The sequence below is a fragment of the Podarcis filfolensis genome (genome assembly GCF_964270895.1).
Source record: "Podarcis filfolensis genome assembly, chromosome: 14".
Taxonomy (NCBI): Eukaryota; Metazoa; Chordata; class Lepidosauria; order Squamata; family Lacertidae; genus Podarcis; species Podarcis filfolensis.
Genome location: NC_139616.1, coordinates 27,851,618 through 27,876,664, shown reverse-complemented (window position 1 = coordinate 27,876,664; position 25,047 = coordinate 27,851,618). Strand labels below are relative to the sequence as shown.

General features: G+C 51.6%; 4 protein-coding genes across 6 annotated transcripts in view; 3 read left to right on the top strand and 1 right to left on the bottom strand.

Moving 5' to 3' along the window:
* The first annotated feature begins 585 nt into the window (after positions 1-585).
* KDM8 (lysine demethylase 8) lies at positions 586-6,263 on the top strand. Its single transcript, XM_083587193.1, has 7 exons — positions 586-1,714; positions 2,140-2,309; positions 3,006-3,138; positions 3,538-3,579; positions 4,849-4,998; positions 5,477-5,569; positions 5,854-6,263. Exons 1-7 carry the CDS (start codon positions 1,193-1,195, stop codon positions 6,016-6,018), a joined length of 1,275 nt encoding a protein of 424 aa, XP_083443319.1. The 5' UTR covers positions 586-1,192; the 3' UTR covers positions 6,019-6,263.
* Positions 6,264-6,434: 171 nt separating this feature from the next.
* NSMCE1 (NSE1 homolog, SMC5-SMC6 complex component) lies at positions 6,435-14,004 on the bottom strand. Of its 3 annotated transcripts, none has more exons than XM_083587195.1 (8): positions 11,978-14,004; positions 11,173-11,310; positions 9,892-10,013; positions 9,425-9,502; positions 8,815-8,961; positions 8,579-8,695; positions 8,208-8,328; positions 6,435-7,673 (listed from the first exon to the last, which is right to left on the bottom strand). In XM_083587195.1, exons 2-8 carry the CDS (start codon positions 11,300-11,302, stop codon positions 7,582-7,584), a joined length of 807 nt encoding a protein of 268 aa, XP_083443321.1. In that variant the 5' UTR covers positions 11,303-11,310; positions 11,978-14,004; the 3' UTR covers positions 6,435-7,581. The 3 variants fall into 3 exon arrangements, with proteins under 3 accessions (XP_083443321.1, XP_083443322.1, XP_083443320.1); XM_083587196.1 differs by having other exon boundaries at positions 11,987-14,004; XM_083587194.1 differs by lacking the exon at positions 11,978-14,004 and having other exon boundaries at positions 11,173-11,444.
* On the top strand, positions 11,792-18,764 carry LOC310749875 (interleukin-4 receptor subunit alpha-like). The gene is made up of 6 exons (XM_083587197.1): positions 11,792-11,957; positions 14,002-14,111; positions 15,746-15,890; positions 16,263-16,429; positions 16,879-17,036; positions 18,255-18,764. The coding sequence occupies exons 2-6, from the start codon at positions 14,027-14,029 to the stop codon at positions 18,420-18,422; spliced, it is 723 nt and encodes a 240-aa protein (XP_083443323.1). The 5' UTR covers positions 11,792-11,957; positions 14,002-14,026; the 3' UTR covers positions 18,423-18,764.
* A 3-nt stretch (positions 18,765-18,767) lies between these two features.
* The window catches only part of IL4R (interleukin 4 receptor), a 13,996-nt gene continuing 7,716 nt past the window's right edge, over positions 18,768-25,047 (top strand). Inside the window, exons 1-2 of the mRNA XM_083587192.1 lie at positions 18,768-20,010; positions 21,078-22,238. Coding sequence (XP_083443318.1) covers positions 22,148-22,238 — 91 coding nt within the window. The 5' untranslated portion in view covers positions 18,768-20,010; positions 21,078-22,147. The remainder of the gene's footprint in view (positions 20,011-21,077; positions 22,239-25,047) is intronic.

Genomic DNA, 25,047 nt, shown 5'->3' with positions numbered 1-25,047 from the left:
ATCGGCAAGCCCTAGGCTCTGTGGTTTAACCAACAGCGCCACCCGCTTCCACCAAACATACCCTGCTAGCCTGCAAATGAATGTGGGGGGGGGTGCCTAGCAGTAGGAGGGGCTCAGGAGATGTCCTTCTCTCTACTTTGGGGGGCGGGGGAGGAAGCGGCAGCAGGAGCCGAGGACGGGAGGGCGACGCCTTTGACCCTCTGGCGGGGAAGGGGGATGCCCGATGCTGAGCTCGGGCAGAACCGCTGCCGGGGGGAGAGGGCCTTTTTGCTACAGGGAAAGGCTTCGCCCAGGGCTCCAGCATCGCACCTTTGCTTCGCGTGCACAGGGCACTCAAGGGTGGGCTGCGCTGCAAGGCTGTCGTGCCCCGGCAGCACCTCCCTTGGTCCGAAATGTGGGGAGAATACCGAGGGGCTGCGTTTGCATTTTCAGAGACCGGGGCGAATGTTTTAAATGTTACAAATAAGCAAGCGGCCATGAAAACAAACATGGATGGACTCCGAGTGGAGCCGCCTCTCCTGTCGGGTTGGGGAGCATGAGACTCAGGTAGACGCCTGATCCCGGAAGCCACTCTCCCCACGGCTAGTCTACCCGTTTGCAGTTCTACGGTAAACCAGCGGCCCCTGCTGCGCGTGAGCTTAGACGAAATGGGGCCGGACACGCCTGTGGGCGGAGCAAAGTGAAAGGGCGCTCTCGTTGCGCAGGCGCGGGATGAGTGAGAACGCTCCCATAAACTTATGAAAATTAGACTCCCGTGCAGAGTACACATTTCTGCTTGTTCATCTTTGCAGCGGCGTTTTTGTTTCCCAAGGTGCCTGGATTTGCAACGCCGCCGTAAGATTAGCAGTGAACTTCCCTGCAGGGCTGTTGTAAGAAACACTTAGAAACACTTGATGACGGCTTGCGGAATGTGGAACCCGGAAGTCCCACACCCCCAAACCCGGACTGTCTTTGTTTCTGTGCTCTAGAGATCCGGCATTGCTCTGCGCAGGCGTGTGGCGGGAGGTGAGAAAGACACCTGCGCAGCCAAGTAGAGCCTCCCTGTCCAGGAGCAGTCTACCTCCAGCGGCCCAGCTCCTCCGCCCGCCGGGTGGCATGGAGCTTCCCTGTCCAGGGGCAGCTCACTCTAGGGAGAGGCCTCCTCGTGGCCCCTGAGTGGTTCTCTCCTCCCTCCCTCCCGCCGGGCCCGGCCATGGCCACTGCTTCGGAGCAGGAGGCACCAAGTGCTGCTGCTGCCTGCTGGGCGGCGGTGCGGGCTCTGCTCCCGAGCACACGGGCCGGGCTGGGACTGGGATCGCTGGGGCTGGGGGCGGAGGGGGCCCGCGTGGCGCTGCTGCTGGAGGAGGCGGCCGCCTTGGTGTACCCGGGCGATGCGGGCGAGGAGTCTCTGGGCTCGGAGAGAGCCCGCCGAGCCTGCCTGGAGCTGGGCGAGCAGGTCTGCGACTACTCTTGGGAGCGGCTGCACGTGGGCCCGTGGCGGGCGGTGAGCGCGGTGTGGCGGCGGGCGTGGGCGCTGGGCTGCCTCTTCCGCGTGCTGAGCCTGTGCCGGGCACGAAGGGCCAGTCGGGAGGCGCTGCGCCTCTGCGACCTGAGCCTCCTGCTCGGCGCGCCTGTCCTGGACGACGTCATGGGCAGGCTGGTCCCCGTCCTCCAGCGGCACCTGCCACCCGAGGAGCCAGCACCGAGAGCCCGCGCCGGAGCACCCCCGAGGAAGGTACCAGCTTGCAAAGGGTCCCCTTCCCGTCTGCAAGAACAGCTCCCCTCTCCTCGAAGGCGAGCCTCGCTACAGCTTGATCAAGCAAAAGGCGAGCCCGTCTCCTGCAGCCTCCTGTTCTTGCAGGATGACCAGCCAGGTCCCCCAGTCGGGTGTCCCAAGGGGAAGCCCCCACTCCCTCACAAGCAGCACCTCAGCTCAAGATCAGCCCCCTTCTGCCGTCTCCAGCAACTGGTACTCAGAAACATTGCCACCTCCCACACAGCAGAGCCCCTTTCATGGCCAGTGATGGCCTTTTCCCTTGGCACACCTCAAGGACTGAAGCAGATTAAGCCTTCCTTTTGCCAGTGGCGGAGGGGCCAACCCACACTGAGCCCCTGCCAGTGAAACAAGAAGTAGAACTAACCACCTGCTCCTTGTTGCAGAAAATCCGGACGGACTTCACCCCAGCAGCCCCTGCTATAGCCCCAGAAACTGCTGTCCCACAGCTTCTCTGCCCATCGCTGGAACATTTCCGGGACAGTTACCTAACCCCTCAAAAGCCAGTGGTCTTGGAGGGGGTTGTGGACCACTGGCCTTGCCTGAGAAAGTGGAGGTGAGGGCAAGAGAGCAGGTAGAGGGTGGGTGGCTGCCTCCAGGACAGAGAAAGGTTTTGCCCAATGGAGGCAGCATCTGGGTGTGGGGCTGGAGGGGCTCCTGACATCATGCATCCTCTCCAGTTTATCTTCTGTAAGAGGATGCTCTCTCTGCCCCTGAGCTAAAGGCAAGAAGCCTGTTTTGGGCCTGCATTCTGTACTGCTGGAACCGCAGGGCTTGATTTGTGCCTGTGCTCAGTTTAGCTTTTGGCTACCATAATATTTGCCCTGGCAAGCCTGACAGTGAAATTCCAGGGGGTGCACAGAGGAGTGGATCAGAACTCGTGCTATCAGGAAAACACAGCGAAGGATCAGAAATGACACCAGCCTGACCTTTCCCTCTGCCTGCTTGCCATTCAGGTCAAAGTTGCTCTAAGGGATGGCAGATATCCCACGGTGTATAATCACAGGCAGATTGTAACAGAAGTAACTTTATCTGTGAGTTATTAGACGGTGCCCTGAGCCAGCCAGGCCAAATACTTCAAAAAATACACAAATTGTTGCAAGTTCCCGCTGGCACTTCCCCCATGTAGGAGAGGAAAGAACAAAAAGAACTGTAAGCTGCTCTGCCTGAGGAAGAGGGAACAGGGCCTTTGGAAACAGGGTGGGCACACAGAGAGAGAGCCCTGCCATTGGTTCTTCTTCCTTTGTTGCAGCGTGAGCTACATCCGCCAGGTGGCCGGCAGCCGCACAGTCCCTGTGGAGCTTGGATCCCGCTACACAGATGAGGAGTGGTCCCAGACCCTCATGACCGTGGATGACTTCATCAGACAGTATATTGAGAATGAGGTCTGGATCTTCTCCCTCCCACAAAACAGCCTGGCTGGGAAGAGCAGGACAAATTATGCTGGGTTGAGTCTGTGTTAACTCCATTGTTGTATTCCGCCCTGGGAACTCAGCAAGCAGGAAAGGCTTCTCCTTAAATAAAATATTAGTGAACTTATTTATGTGAGCACCTGCCAGCCTCTGAGTAACATGGATGGCTGCAATGAGACTGGGAAAGGGAGGGCAGGCCTGGCAGAGCTCCTTGGGGTGGGGAGCAGGGAGCTGACCAGTGAGTGGTAGAGTTTGTGGGGTGGGGCTCTGGACTCCCCACCAAATTGTTTGCTGCTGTTCAGTTGACTTTTCTGTATATAAAGGATATCCACTCACTCCTCTCTCTCTCTCTTCCCTCCCTTCAATTTGCAGGACCATAAGGGATACCTTGCTCAGCACCAGCTCTTTGACCAGGTAAACCAAAGGGATGGTTCTTCTAGTTCTTATTTGATGGGAGGAAACAGATGCCGGGTTCACCAGAATGCAGTGAATTCTCCACCCCCAAAATTTCATATCTGGAAATGATCCAAAGTGCCACCACGCCTTTCAGGGAAGCATTTCTCTGGAAACTCCACCCCAGGCATCCTCCACAGTCCATGGGAAAAGGCACGTGGGCCAAACAGGTTTCAGAGACGTGTGCAAAGGGCTGCGAGCATCACAGTAGACCTCTCCTCTCGTAGGTGTCCAATCCACCTGGTAGGAAAACTCCTCCCTGACTCTAGGTGGGCCGTCTGCCAAAACCCACTGAGTCACTTCTAGCTAATCAAACTCATGTTGTTTAATGCCAGCCAACATCCTGTTGCCAGCTGTTCTCCTGATGTCCTGAGGAAGCAGGGGAGGAGGGAACCCAAGACTGTATAGAACAGCCCCCCCCCCAGCCTGGCCCCAGCAGAGAATCCCCATAACAACTAATGCTGGAACAGAGGGAGACCTTGTTTGGTTTGAATGCTGTCCCTTCGCCACCCACACTAGTAAAGAGAGCCTTGGCTGAGGTGCAGGATCAGGCCTTTTCTGTGCTCTGACCCATCTTGCCCCTTCCTTGATAGCTGCCTCCTGGCACTTTACAAAGCCTCTTCCCTTTTCTGTTGGCATTTGCTTTGCCCAAGTGGTTGATGCCTGAAACTCCGCCTTTTTCTGTTTGCATCCTTTGCCTCACCATCTCTTATCTTGTGGTCTCGTTTTAATGGTTGCCGTGAGCCATCTTTGGATTATTTATTTGCCACTCTTCATCCGAAGATCACAAACAAAATAGACAGCAGGTTAAAAAGGTAAAGAGACCCCTGACCATTAGGTCCAGTCATGACCGACTCTGGGGTTGCGGCGCTCATCTTGCTTTATTGGCCGAGGGAGCCGGCGTACAGCTTCCAGGTCATGTGGCCAGCATGCCTAAGCCGCTTCTGGCGAACCAGAGCAGTGCACGGAAATGCCATTTACCTTCCCGCCGGAGCGGTACCTATTTATCTACTTGCACTTTGACATGCTTTCGAACTTCTAGGTTGGCAGGAGCAGGGACCAAGCAACGGGAGCTCACCCCGTCATGGGGATTCGAACCGCGACCTTCTGATCATCAAGTCCTAGACTCTGTGGTTTAACCCACAGTGCCACCCGCGTCCCTAAATAAATACTTTAAATAAATGTCAAGCTAGTGTACAATGCTTTCCTTTCTAACCAATTTGCTGCCAGATCCCAGAGCTGAAGCTGGATATTGGCATCCCTGACTATTGCTGCCTGGGCGAAGGAGATGAAGAGGACATCACTGTCAACGCCTGGTTTGGTCCACCAGGGACTGTCTCCCCTCTGCATCAGGATCCGCAGCAGAACTTCTTAGTCCAGGTAGGGCCTCTGTGACAGGCTGCAGTGCGGGGGGTAAGGAGGGCAGTTGCCAATCAGAGGCAGGACTTCTGTATCCTCCTGCCTTTCAAGGGAAGCTGCTTCCTGTTCTATGGGTGGCAGCAACAACAGTCACCAGAGAAGCGTCCCTCTAGAAGTTGCTCAGGGAAGGCTCTCTGCAGCCAGAGATCTCAGCTGGACTGAGGTGCTGATGGGCTGTCAAGGAGAAGAGCAGAGAGGGAGTGCTGAGAACTGAAATTAGAAAGGCACTGGGGCAGGGGAGAGTGCCTATTGTTGGCCTGCAAACTTTGGACGGGGATGTCTGGGCTCCTTTTTCTGCAAATGATGGCAAGAGGTTGATCAGACCCCATTTGCAGAAATCCTGTGTGTCAGGGCACACTCCGGATACTGAGCAAAGGAATGCTAGTTAGAAAAGTTGAGCTCGGATTATTGACAAATGTTTCGACGTTCCTTTCTCCAGGTAATGGGACGGAAATATGTCCGCCTGTATTCTCCTCAGGAATCTGAAAACCTTTATCCACATGAAGGCCACCTCCTTCACAACACCAGCCAGGTGGGCACCCAGTAGTCAGTCCCTCATAATAGGGGCTGAATTATTCCATGAAGGAAATCATGGAGTTCGCCCTGAAGACTGGCCCCGTATCCTAGTTGCCATCCCCAACTGCAGCCAGGCTCCAACACTCACCTCTTCCTCTTCTTCCCCTTCCCTGCTTCCCTCCACATCCAGCCCCTCTCTCCTGTCACCTAAATTGTAAGCCTCTTGGTGCAAAGAATGAGACTACCGTGGATAGTCCTGTCTGAATTATATTAAGACAGCGTTTTCTCTTTCATTTCCAGGTGGATGTGGAAGACCCTGACTTGGTGAAATTCCCCAACTTCAAAGCAGCTGCATTTCAAGATTGCATCTTGAGCCCTGGAGAAGTTCTGTTCATCCCAGTTAGCTACTGGCACTATGTGCGGTCCCTGGACATAAGTTTCTCCGTCAGCTTCTGGTGGTCGTAGCGTCTGCTGGGAGCAAGGGAGGGCTCTTCTGCTCAGGGACTTCAGGCAAGATGAAGGAAGGAGCTGCCAGGAGGCAGCAAGGGCTGTGACACACAGTTCAACTGCTGTGGTTGAGGATCAAGGGCATCAAAGACAGAGTTTTCTGGAGGGGCTAAAATAGTGACTTGTCCCTCTTTGGTTTTTGTTAAAAAGGGCTCTCTTAAAACTTTTCTCAAAGGACAACAGAATACAAATTAATATTTAAATTATGTGTTGTGAATTGAATTGCCTTTGCTGGTCTAGCACAACCTGCTTGGTCAAGGGAGACAGAAAAGTCACCATTTTGATTCTGTTTTCTTGGTGGAGGCCCTAATGGAACTGATGCACTCATGACTAGAGCCCCTGCAATACATGTTGGGCAAAAGGTTTCTTGCATGGCAGGTTGGACTAGACGACTCTTGGGATCCCTTCCAACTCTACAATTCTGATTCTATAATACTGCTTTACGAAGTCTGAAGGGCTCAGATCTTGTGCAAGATGGGCAAAGAAGTCCTTAGTCATTGCGGAGGGAAATCTCTCTGTAGATTCATCATGCCCTCACCAACCCCACAAATGCAAGGAGGGTAAAGCTATAGAAGTTACAAGCAGGAATTGAGATTTCTTTAAATTTGGGGTTGGGGAAGGCAAAAGTGCCCGTTTTCCACACAGACAGTCCAGAGTTCAAACTCTGCACTCTGAAAGTAAGGCTAGGAACAACCCCTGCTGGTGACTCTGCTTCCTGTCACAAGCGTTGCTCTGGCGTGGCTTGAGGCAGCTTCCTTTATTCATAAGAACATGAAGAGCCTTCTGGATCAGGCCAGTGTCCCATCTAGCGCAGCATCCTGTTCTCACAGTGGCTGACCAGACATCTGAATGGGAAACCCACAAGCAGGACCCAAGGACAAGAGCAAATCTCCCCTCCTGTGCCTGCCAGCTACTGATTTTTAGAAGCACTGCTGCCACGAACTGTGGAGGGAGAGAGCCTAGCCGTCCTGGCTAGTAGCCATTGGTGACCCTCTTGTTTTAGAGCCTTCTAGGTTGCTGGCCCTCACTGGCTCCTGCAGGAGAGAGTTTTAACTATGTGTTGCATGAAGCAGTCTGTCCTGAATCCTGCAACATTCAGCTTCTTGAGATGCTCACAAGTTATGGTGTTCCGAAAGGGTTACGTTATCTTTCAAAAACAAAAAGATACAGAGGACAGCTTTGGGAAGGAGCAGAGTTGAGGCCCAGTCACCCTCATAAGACCTTTAAAAACTTTGCTAAATATACGGTCATGCAGTTGCCAGGAAAGGTATTGTATGTTGTTACATGTGCTTTGATAGCTTGAAAATAAATGAAAAACCTGTATTTTTTATTTTAAAAAAAGCTTTACATAAATAGTAAAAAAAGGAAAGAGAATTGTGAGACAGGTTGGATCCTGAGGGAAAAAAATATATTACAAGGTATGTATTTCAGACACTTAAATTACGCAAATCTAGAGCGGCTGTGCTGGGCCCCAGTAACAGCTGCTTGTCTGTACTTCTCCAACAAGGGCCGGGAGAACTCTTACTGCCGCCTCTGGGCCATTGGGGAGGCTGCACTCCTCCGGGTCTCCTGTGGAGTGCTTGAGAGCCCAGAAGGTCCTGGTAGGTTGATCTCTGTGATGGAGATGGAAAAATACAGAATGGGCTGAATAAGAGTTTGATTACCTTACCGTGGCCTTTGGGACCTTTCCCACCTCCACTTTCACCCTCAACCCATTTATGTACCAGTTTCTGACAGGCAGATCTTTCCCTGTTGGCCAAAAGAAAGCCCGACCCACCAGAGATCCTTTTCCCTCCCAGCCTGAGCCACAGGGCAAGAAACAGAATCCATCAAATGAGATGAAATCTGGCTAGCTAGCTGCTTCCGGGAGGATGGGCTTTCCGTGAACTTTGAGAGGGGGTCTGCTAGAAATCTGGAAGAATACATTCTACACAAATGAGTCTCTCTTTATCTCATATGCAAGAAGCCGTATCGCTTCCAGGAAATCTGCCAGTTCACTAAAGCAAAGAAGTCCTTGGGTTAATTCCCAGAATGTCCTGAAAGGCAGACAGTGGACCAGAAGGAGAGCAGGCTCCTGTATCCCCGCCCCAACCCGCGGCACGAAACTGGTCATGTTTCTCTGGGAAGGCACTCTTCAGGGGTGTTACCTGGAATCTGGTGGGGCCAGAACTGCTTGCAGTTAGGGCAACGAGGTTCCCTTTGGGCTTGGAAATATTTGGCAAGGCAAGGCAAGTGCATAGCGATTCCACAGTCCTCACAGACTTGGCTCTGAAAGGGAAAAACTCCTGTGAATGGGAGGCAGACGGCCTTTGTGAGATGAAGAGCCTCAGGGCTGAGCAGCAGTAAGGCTCCTGGAGGCCAAGGGTGGTTAACACTTTCTCCTGATCAGCCTCTCCACAAGGCTGGTTTTAAGCTGCAGGGGAGGTGGCACTGCACAGGGGAACTCCTGGCCACTGCTCCCCCATCCCCAAGCCTTGACGATCCCACATACACCACCAGCTGATGTGGGCCTCCTGACCTGGATGGAGAGGCTGTGGCAGACGTGGCACTTGCGGGCAGAGTCCTGGTAGTGGCGGAGGATGTACTGCTCCAGCTCCAGGACGCAGCGCAGGTGCAAAGTGTATTCTCCCTCTTTCTGCAAGAGAGCAGAGGCCCAGATACGTCCCTTGTGGTTCAACTGCCCCCATATCAAAGGAAGGCAAGGGGGCAAAAGTGGGACCTGCCCACTCCAGCTCCCCACCCACATTCCCGTACCTCGGAGAGCCACTTATCCTGCACCAGGCGCTGCAGTACTAGCTCAGCCTCCACCTTCTTCATCTTCTTTGGCTTCAGCTGGTCAGCTAGGTTCAGGATCTCCGTGGAGGAGGCAAAGCCGTTGCTAGACAGCACAATCAGATCCATCTGCAGATGGAAAACCCCTTTCCTAAGTGAGCAAAGGACATCACAGGGGCCACGTCCCTCTGGCCAGCTAGCGGGAGGATAGTGGACTCCTGGCTTTGTATTTCATTAAGCCAATGCTTCTTCTTTTTTTTAGGCAAAAAGGTGCCGGTACTCACCATGAAGTTGTGACAGTAAGTACCGCACTTATAACATGGGGGAAGGTGCCAGTATTGTGTACCCCCAGAAAAAAACACTGCATTAAGCACATTGGATGCAGAGGGCTGCATTTCACCCTCCCAAGACCCGTGAGATTCCCAAAACATGGACAGGCTGGGGAGCAGAGGCCAAGTCCAGAAAGTGAGTCCCCCCATGGCTACTGGGGGCCACTGAATCTGGGCCACTTAGGAGGCTGGCCAACAGGTAGGCAGGCAGCAATCTGCTACAGATTCAGCCACGTTTGCGCACTCAAAGTTTCCATGCTTACAGTCTTCTTGAACAATTCCAGCTCATTTTCAGAGTAGTCGCTTGCCATTAGGGTGATCTCAGTTTCAGCCAGATTCACCTGGGGGAGAAAGCAAGTGTGATAAAGGAGACACCAGGCAGCCTCTGAGGTCCAAGCCAAGAGGATTCTTTGACGCCGTCTCCCTGGCACCTACAGCCCAGATGTGGCTGGTCCCTCCCATGGGCAAAGCTGCTTCGAAGGAGGCAAGCTCCTTTTTTATTCCTGCAGCTATTGGCTCATCTCAGTTCCTGTGGCAGAGCCTCCAGCCTCTGGAGCAGTCCTGCCACCATCCAGCAAGGGTGTAGAATGAGGGAAAGGGTGTGCCTCTTGGATTCCTTGTCAGGGGGACACTGTGATCCAGCAGCAGCATGCGACCCTCCCCAGATCCCACCCTTCCCAATTTCAAATTACAAGGAAAAGACACCAGGTGACAGCCAACCCTGCCTTACCAAAGCATAATATGTTCTCCCATTTTCTTCTGATACTCCTTTCCTGATCTCCAAAGACAAAGGCTGCAGCTGACCATTCAAAGTGTTGATGAAGTCATCCAGCTGATCAGGTACATAATGGACTGTGCAGGAGGGAAGAAAAAGAGAGGTGAGAATATAAGGAAAAGGAGAACAGTCACATAACAAGTTCACAATTTCCATTGATTCCTACAGGAACATTTCCAATCCATGATTTATCCAATCTCTCTCCCTACCCCCATCCATGTTTTCTTCCTGAAATGGCTGCAGCCAACCAGCAAAGAAAAAACTGGTTTTTCTGATCCCTCTCCCCCACCCTCCCTGGTTTCTGGCTGAAAATGGCTGTCGCTGACCAGCAAAGCACAAACAGAGAAGGAAGCAAGGAAGCGGGCAAACTTTGGCTGTTTGGATATATGAATCTGAGGTGTGTATAGTGAGGTTTGGGTACTAACTCCTCATGTTTGGATAAGTGAATTTTTGCATAGCAAGTGTTGTGAAACAGGACCTGTGTGCATATTTATGAGTCGTTTCCCTCCCCCCCCAAAAAATTGTAATTCAAAATCACTTTTTAAAAAAAATCTCAGCTAAAACTATCTCTAGAGTCCAGCTGGTCTACAGTTCTGCTTGCTTTTAAAGAAACAAAAAGCCCCCACACCCGAATATCCGTGACTGCTAACTCTTGGGGACAGAGGCGAGGGTGGAAAGGGGGCACTGCCAGACCCTGAGAGGCTCTTCATTACACACACAGAGGGAGGGAGGGAGGGAGGGAGGGAGGGAGGGAGGGAGGGAGGGGAGGGGAGGGTCCCCTTCAGTCTCCCTCTCCTGCCTCAGTTCTGACGCTGGCACTGATCCAGGTGAAAGAAGTCCCTGGAGCCCTGGAAAGGAAGAAAGGTTGTGGATCCTTTCGCTGACAAATTACATACACACACACCCTGTGCTTTACACCTGAGCATCACATACACAGCTGACTTTTTGCACTGAACTCAGCAGAAGATGGAATGGAAAGATGGGACAGCTTAAGAGCACACAGGAGAGCATGATGGTGGAGGGGAACGCCATAATGCCACCATCGCCTTCCCTGCTCAGCTTGTCAAAGAGCAGAAAAGGATCAAATGTGGGGAGAGGGGCTGAGTCTCAAGATTACTTAGCACAGCTTTTACTTATACCCACACAGCCCTTCCTGCCTCCTTTTCCCCTCCTGAGGACTAGCCTGCTACCCAGCCCTCTATTAATCTCCGCCAGTGGACTTGCTCCCCCACTCACCCTTGTGCAGCTGGCAGTACAACTGGTGTAGCTTCGCAGCTTCAGGCCTCTCCACAAAGCCAAGAGTTAGGAAGGCCTGCAGGAACTGGCGGTGAGCATCATTCAGGTTGGTGCCCAGGGCCATGTCCATGTTCAGGACTGCAGGATGGAGAAAAACAGCTAGATAACAGGGCCGTGAACAGCATTCCTGTCCCCCTCTGCCTCTCCCTCCTCCTGGGGATCCTTTCGGTCTCATCCAGCAGGCTCCCCAACAAGCTCACTGTGCAGAATGGCTTTTTTTAAAAAAAAAATCTTAAATTTGTATACTGCCCATACTCTGTAGATCCCAGGGCGGTTCACAGCATAAAAATGCAAGATAAAAATACAAAATATGCCATAAATAAATCACAAACACAAACCCCATCACACCCCTTCCCTTTGAAATTACGGCTTCCTTGACACAAAACAATTGCTACGTTCACTTTTATGGGGTTGCTTTTAAATATATATATATTTTTAAATGTACTTTGGGTCTCCTTTGCTTAGAGGGGGCTTAGAGGGGGCTCCTCTGCAAATGTCGGAGGGGGGGAGCCGCTTCCAGCCTTGCAACTTCTTCATGTTTTTGGCGATCACTCGTAGCCGAGTAAGATTGTCTTGGCATTCTGCTCCACCACACCTGGGGTTGCTGCTGCTGCAGCTGCCCAGTTTCCGGTGTGTCGGCCCCTGTCAGGGAGGGAGGGAGCGCCGCCTTTCCCAGCACCCGCCCTCCGCAAGCCACTTTGCCTTCCCGACGAGCGCGAACACACGTGAATCCTGCGCGTGAGACGCTGCCTACCTTGGCTGGGGATGACCCGGAAAGTAGCCTCTGAGCGTGGGCAGAGTGCAACCACTCGGGAAGAAATGAAGAGGGAAGCGGGTAGGCGAGCGCGCCTGCCCCTCGGCTGCTGCTCACCTAGCGGAGAACTAGAGCTGAAGAACAGGAGAGAAAAGAAACCGCGGGAGAAAAGAGCTTCCGACAATAATGGCCACGCCCTCTCGGAGCTCTTAGCCAATGAGCGAAGTCACAGCCGGATTGACGTTTGGAGCAGGGAGAAGTGCAGGGCCTGAAGATAACAAAGTAGAGAGGGGCACGCTCATTGTTTGTAGAAGGAGCGTCCTGGTTCATTTAGGTGTTTTTTGGGGGGAGGGGGGGAGATAGTGCTGCCCACCCCATAAGGGCGTGGGGTGGGCTCAGACACTCAGAATTTCAGTATAACTCTCAATGGTCGCAGTTCCACCCTTAAAGGAAAAGTCACTGCAAAGTCAGAGCTCAGGCTTATTATCCCTCACGTATTAAAAAAACCACCCAGCTGATGCAAATACTGCCCAGGCATAATACACGTATTGTGCCCGGTACGTTTCCGAGCACAATTCAAAGTGTTGATGCTGACCTTTAAAGCCCTAAACGGTTTACCTGAAGGAGCGTCTCCACCCCCAGCATTCAGCTCTGAGGGCCTTCTGGCAGTTCCCTCACTGTGAGAAGTGAAGATAAAACATAGGTGCCGACTCCCCCGGGGCTCTGGGTGCCTCAGCACCGGCAAAATTCCCCATGAAGGGGCCAGGCACCCACAAATAGCAGCACCAGGGCCATGCACGTTGCATGGCACCCATGGTTGTGGGGCTAAGATGGCACTCCTGGATTATAAGGAACAAGGCAGAGGGCCTTCTTGGTAGTGGCACCCACCCTGTGGAACACCATCAGGTGTCAAGGAAATAAAGAACTATGGGAATTTTAGAAGGCAGACCCGTAAAGGGAAGGTTTTAATGTTGGATGTTTTATTATGCTTTTATAATTCTTAGAAGCCACTCAGAGTGCCTGGGGCAACCATAAAATTATTATTATTATTATTATTATTATTATTATTATTATTATGTGACATTGTGGCTGAGAAAATGGAGGTTCCATCCACTCGTATTGGTGAGTGAATGTGTGTGAGAGAGAGCACTGCAATGTGGTTCAACTTTTGCTATCCAGGCTCCTGAAGCATTGAATAGCTTGTTTGAGAAAAATGCAGTCAAAACAAAGGGGGGTCTCTAAATTGTAGTAGCAACTTAGCAGAGGACCATTGGCTTTCTCGCCTGAGTTGGCTGGGAGAGAAAGAGGGTGACTTGTGCATGAGGGGGATTTGATCAGAAAAACACCATCTCTCACTCCTCCATCTCTCAATAAGCTCTAGAAACCCGCTCCATGGCTGTTATATTCTATTGGGAGCTGCTCTGCCTACTAATCTGAAATAAAAGGTTCCTAAGTTTAAAACCAGCTCTGTCCACATTCAGAGGTGCTATACACTGAGTTGCTGCTGCTGTGCCCCAGGCAGCAAAATCCCTGGGCTGAGCCTCCCTGTAGAAGCGACCAGGCAGCATTAGCGGCAAGTACAGCAAAGCAAAGAGACCCGGAAAGCCACATAGAAAGGGGGTCAGTAGCGGTGAGTGTTTGGGGGCCCTAGCATCTGAGCCCCCTTGGCCCAGTCTCCTCCCAGCTCCTCATAGAAGCCGAAGGCCTGAAGGGCAGGACAAGTGGTTGGCCACAGCTGGGCAACTGGCCAATATCTCGTGGCTTCTGCCTGTTGCATGCTGGCTATGACTGTTGCAAAGGGGCTGGGCCTTGCTCTCAGTTGGGCCTTGAATAAAAGGGGGGCTCCCTAATCCCTTCACACAGGTAAGTGGGTGGCGTTCCGTAGTGAAGATCGCTCTAGGGTTCAGCTAAACCTGCAGAGCCCCCATTGCCTGTGGCAGTCTACCTCCACAGGCACGCATCTGGAGGCGGCCAACAGGCTTTCAAAAGGCATTAACGTTGTTGTCTCTTCCCAGGCACATTCCATCACCAGCTCTCCGGATGGCCAACGGCAGGACGGGCCTTGGGGGGCCCCAGAGGCCTTGCCTCCTCCTCTCCGTCTTCCTCGCCTGCTCGCTTTGGCACAGTAAGTCTCCGTGGAGGAAAGCTGCTTCCCTCTGCAGGAGGGCAGCTGGGCAGCCAGCTGGGCAGAGAGCGAGGCCAGGAGGGGCGGCGGAGACCTTCCTGCCAGGTTTCAGCTGCCTGGAAGATTTCCAAAGCTTGAACGGGTTGAAATGGGCTGAGGCTGCTTGGGTCAGGTTTCCAGGAGGCCTAACATTTCAACGTGCGACAACTCCAAATGGAAAGCCCCCTAAAATGGTTCCTTGTTACCAGAGCTTTGTTCAGTTCCATCTTGAAGGAGTCCACTTGGTCCACCCTGAGATTTCAGGGGATGCAGGAGAGAGAGATCGACATCCCAGAGTCAGTACAGGAGAGCGGCTGGGCAGTTGGGAAGGGCCTCTCACCTTTGGGAGACAGACACTGCCCCTTACCTCCGGGGGGGGGGGGGGTTGCTAGTCCTGTGGCTGTTTCATTTCCGGAGGGCTGAGTAAGCTGAGCTGGAGATGTCGTGGCACAATCTGGAGCACAGCTGTGTTGCATAGGAAGTGGCTCAAGGAAGCAGTCAAGGAAATGAACCGAGGGGCACCACTAGCTCAGATAAGCTGCGTCCTGCCTGCGCATTTCGCAAAGCAGGGGGAGTGAAACTGGATAGAGAAAAGTTTCCTTCTTTCTCTCATAATGCTAAAAGTCAAGGACATCTAGTGATGCTTAATGTTGGAAGATTTAGAACAGATAAAAGGAAGAACTTCATCCAGCACAGAGTTAAAATGTGGAACTTGCTCCCACAGGAGGCAATGATGGCCAACAAATTTGATTGCTTTAATCCAATTTCAAAGAGGGCAGCACTGTCGGTGGCTACCACCATGATGACCATACTCTGCCTCTAATCAAAACATGGAAACCCTTCCAAATCCCATTTGCAGGAAACCACAGGAGGTAGAGAGTCTCTTGTGTCTGAATACTGCTTGCAAGCTTCCCACTGGGGCATCTGAGAGAACAGGATGCTAGACTAGATGAGCCCCTTTGGCCTGATCAAGTGGCAGAGCTAGTTTCATGTTCTTAGGAGAGCTTTATAAACATTGAGGGGAGCAACCCAATGTACCCGGAGGAGGAAAAACAAGCAGCAGTCAACATAGAAATTTAAGGCTTGTCCTTGGAAGGTCTTTTTTCTAAGGCAGAGGCAGAGTTAGCTTTCCAGACTCAGACAAAATGCATTCTCTACCCCAGGAGTATTTTTTAAAAACTATACACACACACACACACACACACACACAAGGTCCCCCTCGGCCAGACTCAGATCTAGGCTTTATTTCACCCTTGTCAAAGACACAGCTTGGCACACACACACAGAGCTTAAGAGCCTCAATGGCACCCATCTGGAGGCTTCACTCAGGGCAAAAAAACCTGGCTAGCCCCCCTGTAATTACGGCTCTGCCTGAAAAAACAGGAGTAGAGCAGAGATTCTATCCCTTTCTGCAGTGGAGTCTTGGAGGGCCAAAGTGTGGCTTTGCAGAGGCCCTTTCTGGCTAGGCCTCCTCTGAATATGTAAGTTGCATTGAGTAAAACATTCCTACACTGCTTTCCTCTGAAAATCTGGAGATGACGCACAACAGCTGGTGTCAGTCTGGCACTCAAGCAAACTCTTCTGTTTCTTTCTAGCCGTATCCTCAAAGGACATCCAGCCAAGGTGCTTCACAGACTATGACTCCGAAGTGGGTTGTTCCTGGGAAGTGGACGCCTCTACCAACTGCCCCAAGAAGTTCCTCCTGCATGTTACAATGACTAATCGATTCAGTGGCCAAAAGTAGGTCATGCTATGAAATGTGAGAACTGCCACCCGATCTTCTCTTTCCTCTGTTGGGTGTTTTTGGGGCTGGTGGTACCCTCCTTACCACTGTGAGTTTTCCAAACTCAGAATAAGAAACGCAGGATCCAAAGGGTTTCTCATTCTACTTTTCACTGGACCACTTGGGTTGGAGAACTTCCAAGGTGCACAGATTTATGTCGTCTTGCACGCTTGCAACTTTCCCTGGGGAATCCACAGCCTGGTGCAGCTGGAGGCATTGCAAAGCCCCTCTCTCACTTGGGCTGAGCTTTCCCAAATCGAGGCTGTGGCAGAAATAATCCGAGTGTTGTCTACTTTGAAAACATCTTTTAAGTCTTGCCATTGTTCCAGGAAATCGTCGGAGTGTTCTCCTAAGAACAAGAGAGGCCTAGATGTGACCCCCAAGTGTACTTGCACCATTCGGTCTGAAGTACTAGATAATTTCAAGTATCGTTTCTCGCTGGAGGCCAATGGGAAAGAGATCTGGAAGAAGGCAATTAAGGACCTTCGTAAAATTGGTAAGGGATCCTTTGGTCTGCAAGATCCTTCTTGCGCATCTTTAGAGGCTGATCTGAAGAACAAGACAAGAGTAGCAGAATACAAGTGTGGTGGGCACAGATCATTTGTCTTCACGATTACCACCAATCAATGCTGAGAGACCTTCCTTAGCTGCTCCTGCATCCGCCTTAGTACGTTATGCAAAGTCACCACCTTAAACAGTGGCAGGCTTATTGTGGCAGAAACCTTTGCAATGGAGAGCCCCCTTCTTCAGGTGCCTGGAGGGGGATACTCCAGTTCTGGAGAGAACTTGGAGAGGTTGAGGTCTGTCCTCCAGGGTGAAAAGTCTGCCGCTTTGACCAGCCCTTCCTTACAAAGCAGAGGCCCGTGTTGTCTTCCCTGAGAGGCGAGCAGGGGCCCCTTTTGCCTCCCCACATCCTTCTCTTTGTTGTCTTCTTCCTGAATGCAGTGAAACCCCGACAGCCTGTCAACCTGAAACTTAAGATGGGGGATGGCGGATACATCCTCACCTGGGAAGATGGCTATAATGAAGAGAGCATTCTCCATAAAAATTCGGAAACAGACTATGAAGTTGCCTTTGGGCAAGAAGGCATGCTGGAGGACAAGGTAGGCACACCTTCCCAGCATGCTCCTCTCTGTACAATCACCTGGAATAGTGCTGCAAATTTATTATTGTTAATCAGTTAATTACATTTATATCCCACCCTTCCTCCCAAAGGAACCCAGGGTGGTAAGCTCATCCATGTTAAAACAATGCCATTAAAACAAAAATTAAAAATACTAAAACAACCACATACACTGTGGGGGGGAGACCTTCTGTGTCCTGAGCAGAGGTTGATGTTTCAGAATACCCCTCTCCCCACCCCCCTGCTCTGCCTCATGCTGGTTGACATGGCATCTTCCCTGCCTTTCCATGACACTTTCTTTGGGCAGCTCTGCATGAGAAAGTGCCTTCATTGTTCTCTCTGATGTCTATCAAGGACCATTCACAGAATCCATTTGTTCTAGTGAAAGTCATTGCCCCCCCCACCACATGCACACAACAATACATATGTTCAGCTGCTCTTTGTGGCAATAGACAGGCAAATTGCCCTAGTTGCCTATGCAGACCAGTGTGCAGAGCTGCATTTGAGAAAAGGGGAGTATATGTGGTTTTCAGCCATCACTACAGGAGTAGCATTTATTAATTTCTAGGGTTTATCCTAAATCTATAACAATATATTTGGCAGATGATTTTATGCCCCTCACAGGTGGGGCACACACAAGAACAGTGGGTTGGCTTTTATGACTTCTCAGAGTAGACTGGCTTGAGATCAGGGCCACCAGCCCCAAGCCATTGCTTTCCTTTGGATCACAGAACCTAGGGGAGGGGTGGCAGATGCAGCCTTCCAGGCCTCTTTCACCACCCCATTACTGTTCCACACACTCCTAGTTCTTTGGCTAGGCTGAATTGCATCTTTTCTTCCTTGTCTGGGTGGAGGAATGAGCCCAGCCCTGGGTCCCTGGCTGTGGCTGTCCCCCCACCCCTCAGGTGAGAAATGGCCAGGCTCAGGAGGAAGGAGATTCTTCTGCCCTGGAGCCTTCTATCATTTGGTCTCAAGCCCTTTGACTTCATCTACAAAGCTTTCATTCCCTTGTCCATTGCTACATAAGAGTCCAAAAGCAATTTTCTACCATATCCCAAAATTATCTCCTTCCATAGAAAGTTGAGAAAGAGAAGAATTCCACTCACCAGAAGAACCCCCTCCCAGTGTTTTCCTGTGGTGTGGGAAGGACCACATAATGTAAACCTGTTTGCTTCTTGGTTTTTTCCCCCCTCCAAAGGCACGCAAACGCATGACGACGGACACGCAACTTAAAATTGCCATAGGGAGTCTCATGCCAGCAAGGATCCATTTTGCTAAAGTGCGCCAGAAAAATTATTTCCTCGGGAACACCTGGAGTGATTGGAGCATCCCGATAAGTTGGAAAACAGATGGGTGGATCGGGTAGGGCACCTGTTTATTATTAGCAATGTGTTGGCATCCCCGTGTGTTCTGGGCTCCACATTGTGGGCTCTTTATTTCTAGATTTTGTAAACCTTCTGGATTTGTGAAATATTCCGACCCCACCCACAGGAACGTTTGTGCATCATCCGGCCCCTTTAAGTGAGTGACAGCATTTCTCTCACATTGCTGGGGTCTTGCATTTCCAGTCAGCTAGACATCAAATTAATATGCAGACCTCTCACTTAATTCAGTGCAATTCTCTGCTGTAGACAATACCTCTTTCTGAAGTCACCCCAATGATTTTTATTGTTTCTCATTTAAATAAAGACAAGAACACACAACTACATTAACTTGTCCAGTGGTCCATTCTTATTAAATTCCATACGTAGTACATAGTGCACATGCAATAAGTTATGTATTATCAATTCAAGTAGCCTCTCCACAGAGATTCCTGTGTTGAAAGTGGAATAAAAGTATCTTCCGTCTCATTTATAAAGGAAAAGAAAGGAAGCCAACATCACCAAAAGTGTGTATCCTTGAAGTGCCTTTAATTACACTTTTGTGTCAAGTAAGGCCTTCCAACAGAGCCACACTCCAAATACTATTTAACCAGATCTCAGTGGGGAGTTCTATAGATTGTTTCCAATATAGGGCTATTGTAAATTGGGCTGCTGATAACAGAAAACAATACTAGGGGAGCACCAAATTATTAACCCTTTTCTCCTTTCAGGCAGAAATGGGTGGAATCTGTGAGCTTAGCATCCCCTTTTCAGGGGATGAAGCCTGCCAAATTTCACACACAGAGGTCCAAGGGAGTTGTGCTTGGCACCCTTAAAGTTGATTTGGAAGGAATAACTCATTGGGCCCCCTATGCCTCTACCCCTTCCAGGAACTGACTTGGCAGGCAGCACAAGCTTTGCAAGGCTCCCGCCTCATACCTGGACTGAACTATATTAAAGAGTACACTAACACAGGCCATTGCTGTCAACCTTCCTTTTTTTTTTGCAGGAAATTCCCTTATTCCAGCACTGCTTCCCGCTGCTATCCTGGATTGTTAGATATCCCGTATACTGTCCCTGGGACAGGTGAGGCTGCTGATCCCTTATTTTCAAATCTGAAAATTGACAGCTATGACACAGGCTTTGTTGTGCACGTGTGTTTCTGTGCCACGTAGTCCCTCAAGAACACGCCTGAAGATGGACAGATACCAAACCACTGCTTCTCACAGATACATGCTGATCTGCAATAACACTGAAATGAACTGCAACTCAGGCCAGAACGAGGGGTGTGGGGTGAAGGGGAGCAAGGTCATTCTGAGGAGCTGGGGGTGCTGTGCGAGAAACCTCTTTTACCTTCCCAGAAACCCTGTGAAGTACGCTAGCTTGAGAAATGGCAAGTGGCCCAAGGTCCTTGGATGAGAGGGATGCAGAGGCCAGGGAAAGGACACCTCTATACTCAGTTTTATGCACCACCCTTTGGACCCCCCGGGAAACTCACCAAACGAAACCTGCTGCCTCCTGGACCCGGGTGTGTGCAGTGCAAGTAAGCCGAGTGCTGAACAGGACACAGTACAGTCTGCATGGGGTCTATTCGTAAAAGCAAGACCAGGGCAGTGTCAGCAGGTTCCAGGAAGCCCCCTTTCTTCTGAGATTTTTGGAGTGATCTGTGTTTGTTTGAGCCCAGGCTGGTGGGAGGGGTTGAGTGGGGAGATGTATCCGAAGGTGAAGGAATTGATAGCAGCATTTATTTATCAGAAACTAGTCCTGATGGTTTTATTGTGTGGTTCTGTAATACCTGTCGCTTTCAGCATACTGCTTTAGAGATATGTTCACATAGTTATTTTTATATATAAAGTGGTACCTCTGGTGAAGAACTTAATTCGTTCCGGAGGTCAGTTCTTAAGCTGAAACTGTTCTTAACCTGAAGCACCACTTTAGCTAATGGGGCCTCCTGCTGCCGCCGCACCACTGCCACACGATTTCTGTTCTCATCCTGAAGCAAAGTTCTTAACCCGAGATGCTATTTCTGGGTTAGCGGAGTCTGTAACCTGAAGCGTCTGTAACCTGAAGCGTCTGTAACCTGAGGTACCACTGTAGTCAGGGAAGGGTCATTGCAGCTCAGTGGTGACTGCTTTGTATGTATGTAGAAGGTTCCAGGTTCAGTCCCCAGCATTTATTTATTTTTAAAATTGCATTTAATCTTTATTGATTTTTCAGTATACATCCCAATTATCACTCTCCATCAAAGATATAGTAAAGTAACAAGACTTCCCTCCACCTGAACGTGGGTCCTCTACAATTCTATATTAACTGCTTATTGAATAACATCTAATTTATATTTATCTAATATATCCATAAGTTATGTCACCTTGCAGGAGTCATTTCAGATTTCAGATGTTTACAACGATCTTTAAGGCATTGTCTGTATTTGTCCCATTCTGTGTTAAATTTTTGGTGGCCATGATTCCTAACTTTCCCCATTAGACTTGCCATCTCAGCGTACTCAAATAATTTTTTCTGCCATTCCATTTTTGTCCCCAGCATCTCTAGGTAGGGCTGAGAGACACACCCTACCTGAAAGCCTTGGGGAGCGATTGCCAATCAGTGTAGACAATGGTCTGGCTTAGTATAAAGTGGCGTGGCTGCCTATCTATAATTAGGCAATACAGAAAAGGTCTAAATAAGGAAGATCCACTCCAGCACACTGGCTAACTTGTCAATGAGTAACTGCATCCCAGTGACAGTACTGTTCAGTGGGAAGAGGAGGTGCATGTGGAAACCTTGATGCAAGCACCAGTTAAGCCATTTCCTACCTTTCTACTTCCAAAAACCCCACCTCTTCCTTCTTAGCACCCCTCCTGAGCCCCATAGACTCCTGCTTCTCCCCCCTCCTCCAATGATCTACCTGGTCAACTTTCACCTGCTCTTATAGGAAATGTAATAAGAGTAGATGAGCTCAGCTGCAGCTGAAACAGGCCAAAAGGGTTGCAGCGCCACGACTCCAGAGCCCGGACTGACTTGGCTGCGCGCACACACCACGGGGCTGGCGTGGTCGTCCCGCGCCGCGAGCACTCTGCACATGCTCAGGAGACACCGATCGCAGTCTGTTGTAGCCGAGTTTTGTGCGAGCCCCGCCAGGGAGGGCTTCCTAGCTGGCTGGGAATTCCCGTCAAAGGCGGGAAGGGGCCGGGTTCGGCATGCAAATCCGCGCCCCAGGAGGAGGGCCGGGGCGTAACCCAGCGCTTCCCGGACAGCAGCCGTAGCAGCGGAGGGCGCGTGGCCCAAGGGGGCTGGAGTCGGCGAGTCGCGAAGGGCTCCCGGTCGCCGTCGGGTCTCCGCCCCCCCCCTCCCCGGGCCCTCTCCCCTCCGGGATTCCCTTTCGCTTTGCGCACGAGCGCTGGCCGGAACCCCGGGGGAGGCGGGACGAGGCGGGCGCTGGCCGAATTTGCTCAGAGAGCCGCCCCGGGACGCGCGGAGGGAGGCCCGCCCTTCCTCCCCACCCACCGAGTGGAGCAGCCCGTCACCCAAGCAGGCAGCAGCGGGAGGGGCTCCGGCACTACGGGCAGCCAGGTCAAGCCAAGCGGGGGCGGGCGGGCGTCTCCTGAGCTCCGCTTCGCCTGGCTCCGCGCCTGGCGGCCGGGCTGGCACTGGCAGGAGGAGGGAAGCGGGCCGCTCGACGTTGTTGCCTCTTCCCGGCAGGGCCCGGCGCCCTTCGTTCCCGACTCTCCGGATGGCCGACGGCGGGACGGGTTTCGGGGGTCCCCGGAGGAAGCCCGGCCTCCTCCTCCTCTCCGTCTTCCTCGCCTGCTCGCTTTGGCACAGTAAGTCTCCGCGGAGGAAAGCCGCTTCCCTCGGCAGCAATAGGGAGAGTCCGGGCGCGGCCAGCCGAGCGGAGAGCGAGGCTCCCCCGGCCGTAGCAGTTGCGCACCCAGAGACTCCCTGAGGGGCGGCGGGGACCCTCCTGCCGAGGTTCAGCCTCCTGGAAGCTTTTCAAGGCTTGGGCGGGTTGCTTCCTTGGGTCAGGTTTCCACGAAGCAGGCGTGCCAAGTTGAATACAATATAATGGGGGGGGGGGTTAAGCCCCGCCCCATAATCGATCACATGATGCTGTGCACCCACACCATTTGAAAGGCAACGCCCATCAACTGGTGGGAAAGGGAGACCCCTAGGATTTGGCTCCTGTGCCAGGAGCATTTCTGGCTCTAATTCCTGGTGTTGTGGGTTGGTGAGGAGGTGTTTAAGAAGTTTTGCTGGGTCTGGGGTTGCCGTGGGTTTTACCACCATACCCTTAAGACGGTCGTTGCAGAGTTTTGAATCTCTACAATAAGCCAGGCACCCACCACACACACCCCATTTATCCTCCTGTTTCCATAAACAGGCTAGGTTCCTCCTGCCATCATCAGTAAGTGTCCAGCCGGGGCGGGGGGGGGGGGCTCGGTGGTCGGCCCATATTTTCTACACCAGAGGTCAGCAAACTTTTTCAGCAGGGGGCCGGTCCACTGTCCCTCAGACCTTGTGGGGGGCCGGACTATATTTTGAGGAGGGGAGAACGAATTCCTATGGCCCACAAATAACCCAGAGATGCATTTTAAATAAAAGGGCACATTCTACTCATGTAAAAACACGCTGATTCCCAGACCGTCCATGGGCCGGATTTAGAAGGCCTTAATTTGCCTACCCATGATCTACACGGACTATAAGCACTTGCTTTCCAAGGTTTCAGGCAAGGTTTCTCCAGCCTTCCCTGGAAATGCTGCCACTTGGGATTGAACCTTGACCTTCTGCATGCATAGCAGGTGCTCTGTCCCTGAGCGAAGGCTTTCCCAGTGGGGTGCAGGTAGAGGTGGAGCAGTCTGCTAGCCAGGCCATGGAGCCCAGTTGTTAGCTGTGATTCCTGCACTGCAGGCAGGTGGGCTCACTAGCAACCCTACAATTCTGTGATTCTATTGTTCTTCTTGAGTCTGTGGATTTTCCATCTGTCTCCCACCTCAGGAGATCCTTCCTACTTCTCTTTAGTAGCGCAACAGTTTAATTTTTACGGTATATTGGGCAGATGTTTTTCTCCCCCTCCCTCATTAACAGGCGAACTCATTGGGGACGTCCAAGGATGTTGGAAGACAAAAATAAGGTCTTCCCCACACATTTAAAACATTATGGGACTCACTTCCACAAGAGGCAGTGATGGCTTCTCACTTGGGCGACTTAGACAGGATGAGACAAATCCACAGTAGAGGTGGAGGAGAGGTCTCCCAATAGCTACTAGCCATGATGATGGTTTTCCCTCCAGTATCAGAGGCAGTAAATGCCTCTGAATAATGCCACTTACTGGAAACAGCAGTGGGGGGATGCTCCTGTTTGTGAGCATCTTCCTTTTGGGGCACCTGGTTGGCCACTATGAGGACAGGAGGCAGAGTGGTCCTTCCTTGTGGCTGCTTCCATGTTGAGAGAGTCAACTTGGTCTGCCCTGAGATTTCACGGGATGGGGAGCGAGAGAGAGTTTCCTGAGTCAGTGTAGGAATGTGGCTGGGTTGGCAGGAAGGGGCTCCCTCTCCCTTGGGGGACGGATGCCACCTCTCCCCTCACCTCCTGGGGAGCATCTAGTCTGTTTCATTTCTTCATGGCTTTTCTGCTGAAGATGAAAAGGGAAGTTTGCTCCCTCTGCTGCTTTTGAGGAACCGAAACTAGAGGCGAAGCTGCCTTGTGCATGTTTGATAGGAAAATAAACATCCGGAGGGTTGCGCAAGCTGAGCTGGAGATGTCCTGGCTCAGCCTGGAGCAGAGAGGTCAATGGGGCCATGTTGCAGAGAGGTCAATGGGGCATGTTGCTGTAGGAACGCCAGAAACAGGAGAAGCGGTGCAAGGAAGCAGACCGTGGCAAAGATGCCATCTCGCAAGCTGCAATCCTGCCTGAGCATTTCGCAGCAAGTTCCAGCAGGGGGAGCCACTTAGTCTGTTGCAGGAAGAAGAAGAAATAGTTTCTTGTTGGCCTAAGGCCCTAAGCTTTGGAATGATAGACCTTTCAGTCTTCAAGTTGCTACAGAACTCAGTGGGAATTGTTTCTGTGTAGACATGCCCAGGATTCCACTGTGAGAAGCAGAGGAGTGGCTTGGGTGGCGGAAAAGTAGAACAAGCCTGCTAGAAATTTTAGACAGGTAAGCAGCAGCAGATAAGGAGATGAGATAGGGAAGTTTTATTTTCTCTCTCATAATGCTAAAAGTCAAGGACACCTAGTGATGCTTAATGTTGGAAGATTCAGAACAGACACGGAAACACTTCCAAATCTCAGTTGCAGGAAATCACAGGAGGTGGGGAGTCTCTTGCGCTTGAATCCCACCTGCAGGCTTCCCACTGGGGCATCTGGTCATTCAATGAGACAGCAGGATGCTGGACTAGATGGGCCCCTTTGGCCTGATCCAGCGGCAGGGCTACTTTCATGTTCTTAGGAGAGCATTATAAATGGTGAGGTGAGCAACCCAAAGCACTTGGAGGAGGAAAAAGAAGCAGCAGTCAGCTGAGGTCCAGCGCCGAGGGCCTTCCGGCAGTTCCCTCACTGCGAGAAGCCCAAGTTACAGGGAACCAGGCAGAGGGCCTTCTCGGTAGTGGCACCCGCCCTGTGGAAGACCTCCCACC

What these genes read in the sequence shown, in the direction of transcription:
- KDM8 (XM_083587193.1), top strand. Translation starts at nt 1,193, where the DNA reads ATGGCCACTGCTTCGGAGCAGGAGGCACCAAGTGCTGCTGCTGCCTGC. An exon ending in AGCAGAACTTCTTAGTCCAG is followed by an intron (nt 4,999 to 5,476) that starts GTAGGGCCTCTG and finishes TCCTTTCTCCAG; the next exon opens with GTAATGGGACGGAAATATGT. An exon ending in TCCTTCACAACACCAGCCAG is followed by an intron (nt 5,570 to 5,853) that starts GTGGGCACCCAG and finishes TTTCATTTCCAG; the next exon opens with GTGGATGTGGAAGACCCTGA.
- NSMCE1 (XM_083587194.1), bottom strand. Translation starts at nt 11,407, where the DNA reads ATGAGACCGAAAGGATCCCCAGGAGGAGGGAGAGGCAGAGGGGGACAG. An exon ending in GTACTGCCAGCTGCACAAGG is followed by an intron (nt 10,014 to 11,172) that starts GTGAGTGGGGGA and finishes CCTCCTGCACAG; the next exon opens with TCCATTATGTACCTGATCAG. An exon ending in AGGATAAGTGGCTCTCCGAG is followed by an intron (nt 8,696 to 8,814) that starts GTACGGGAATGT and finishes GCTCTCTTGCAG; the next exon opens with AAAGAGGGAGAATACACTTT.
- LOC310749875 (XM_083587197.1), top strand. Translation starts at nt 14,027, where the DNA reads ATGGCCAACGGCAGGACGGGCCTTGGGGGGCCCCAGAGGCCTTGCCTC. An exon ending in CGCCTGCTCGCTTTGGCACA is followed by an intron (nt 14,112 to 15,745) that starts GTAAGTCTCCGT and finishes GTTTCTTTCTAG; the next exon opens with CCGTATCCTCAAAGGACATC. An exon ending in AATCGATTCAGTGGCCAAAA is followed by an intron (nt 15,891 to 16,262) that starts GTAGGTCATGCT and finishes CCATTGTTCCAG; the next exon opens with GAAATCGTCGGAGTGTTCTC.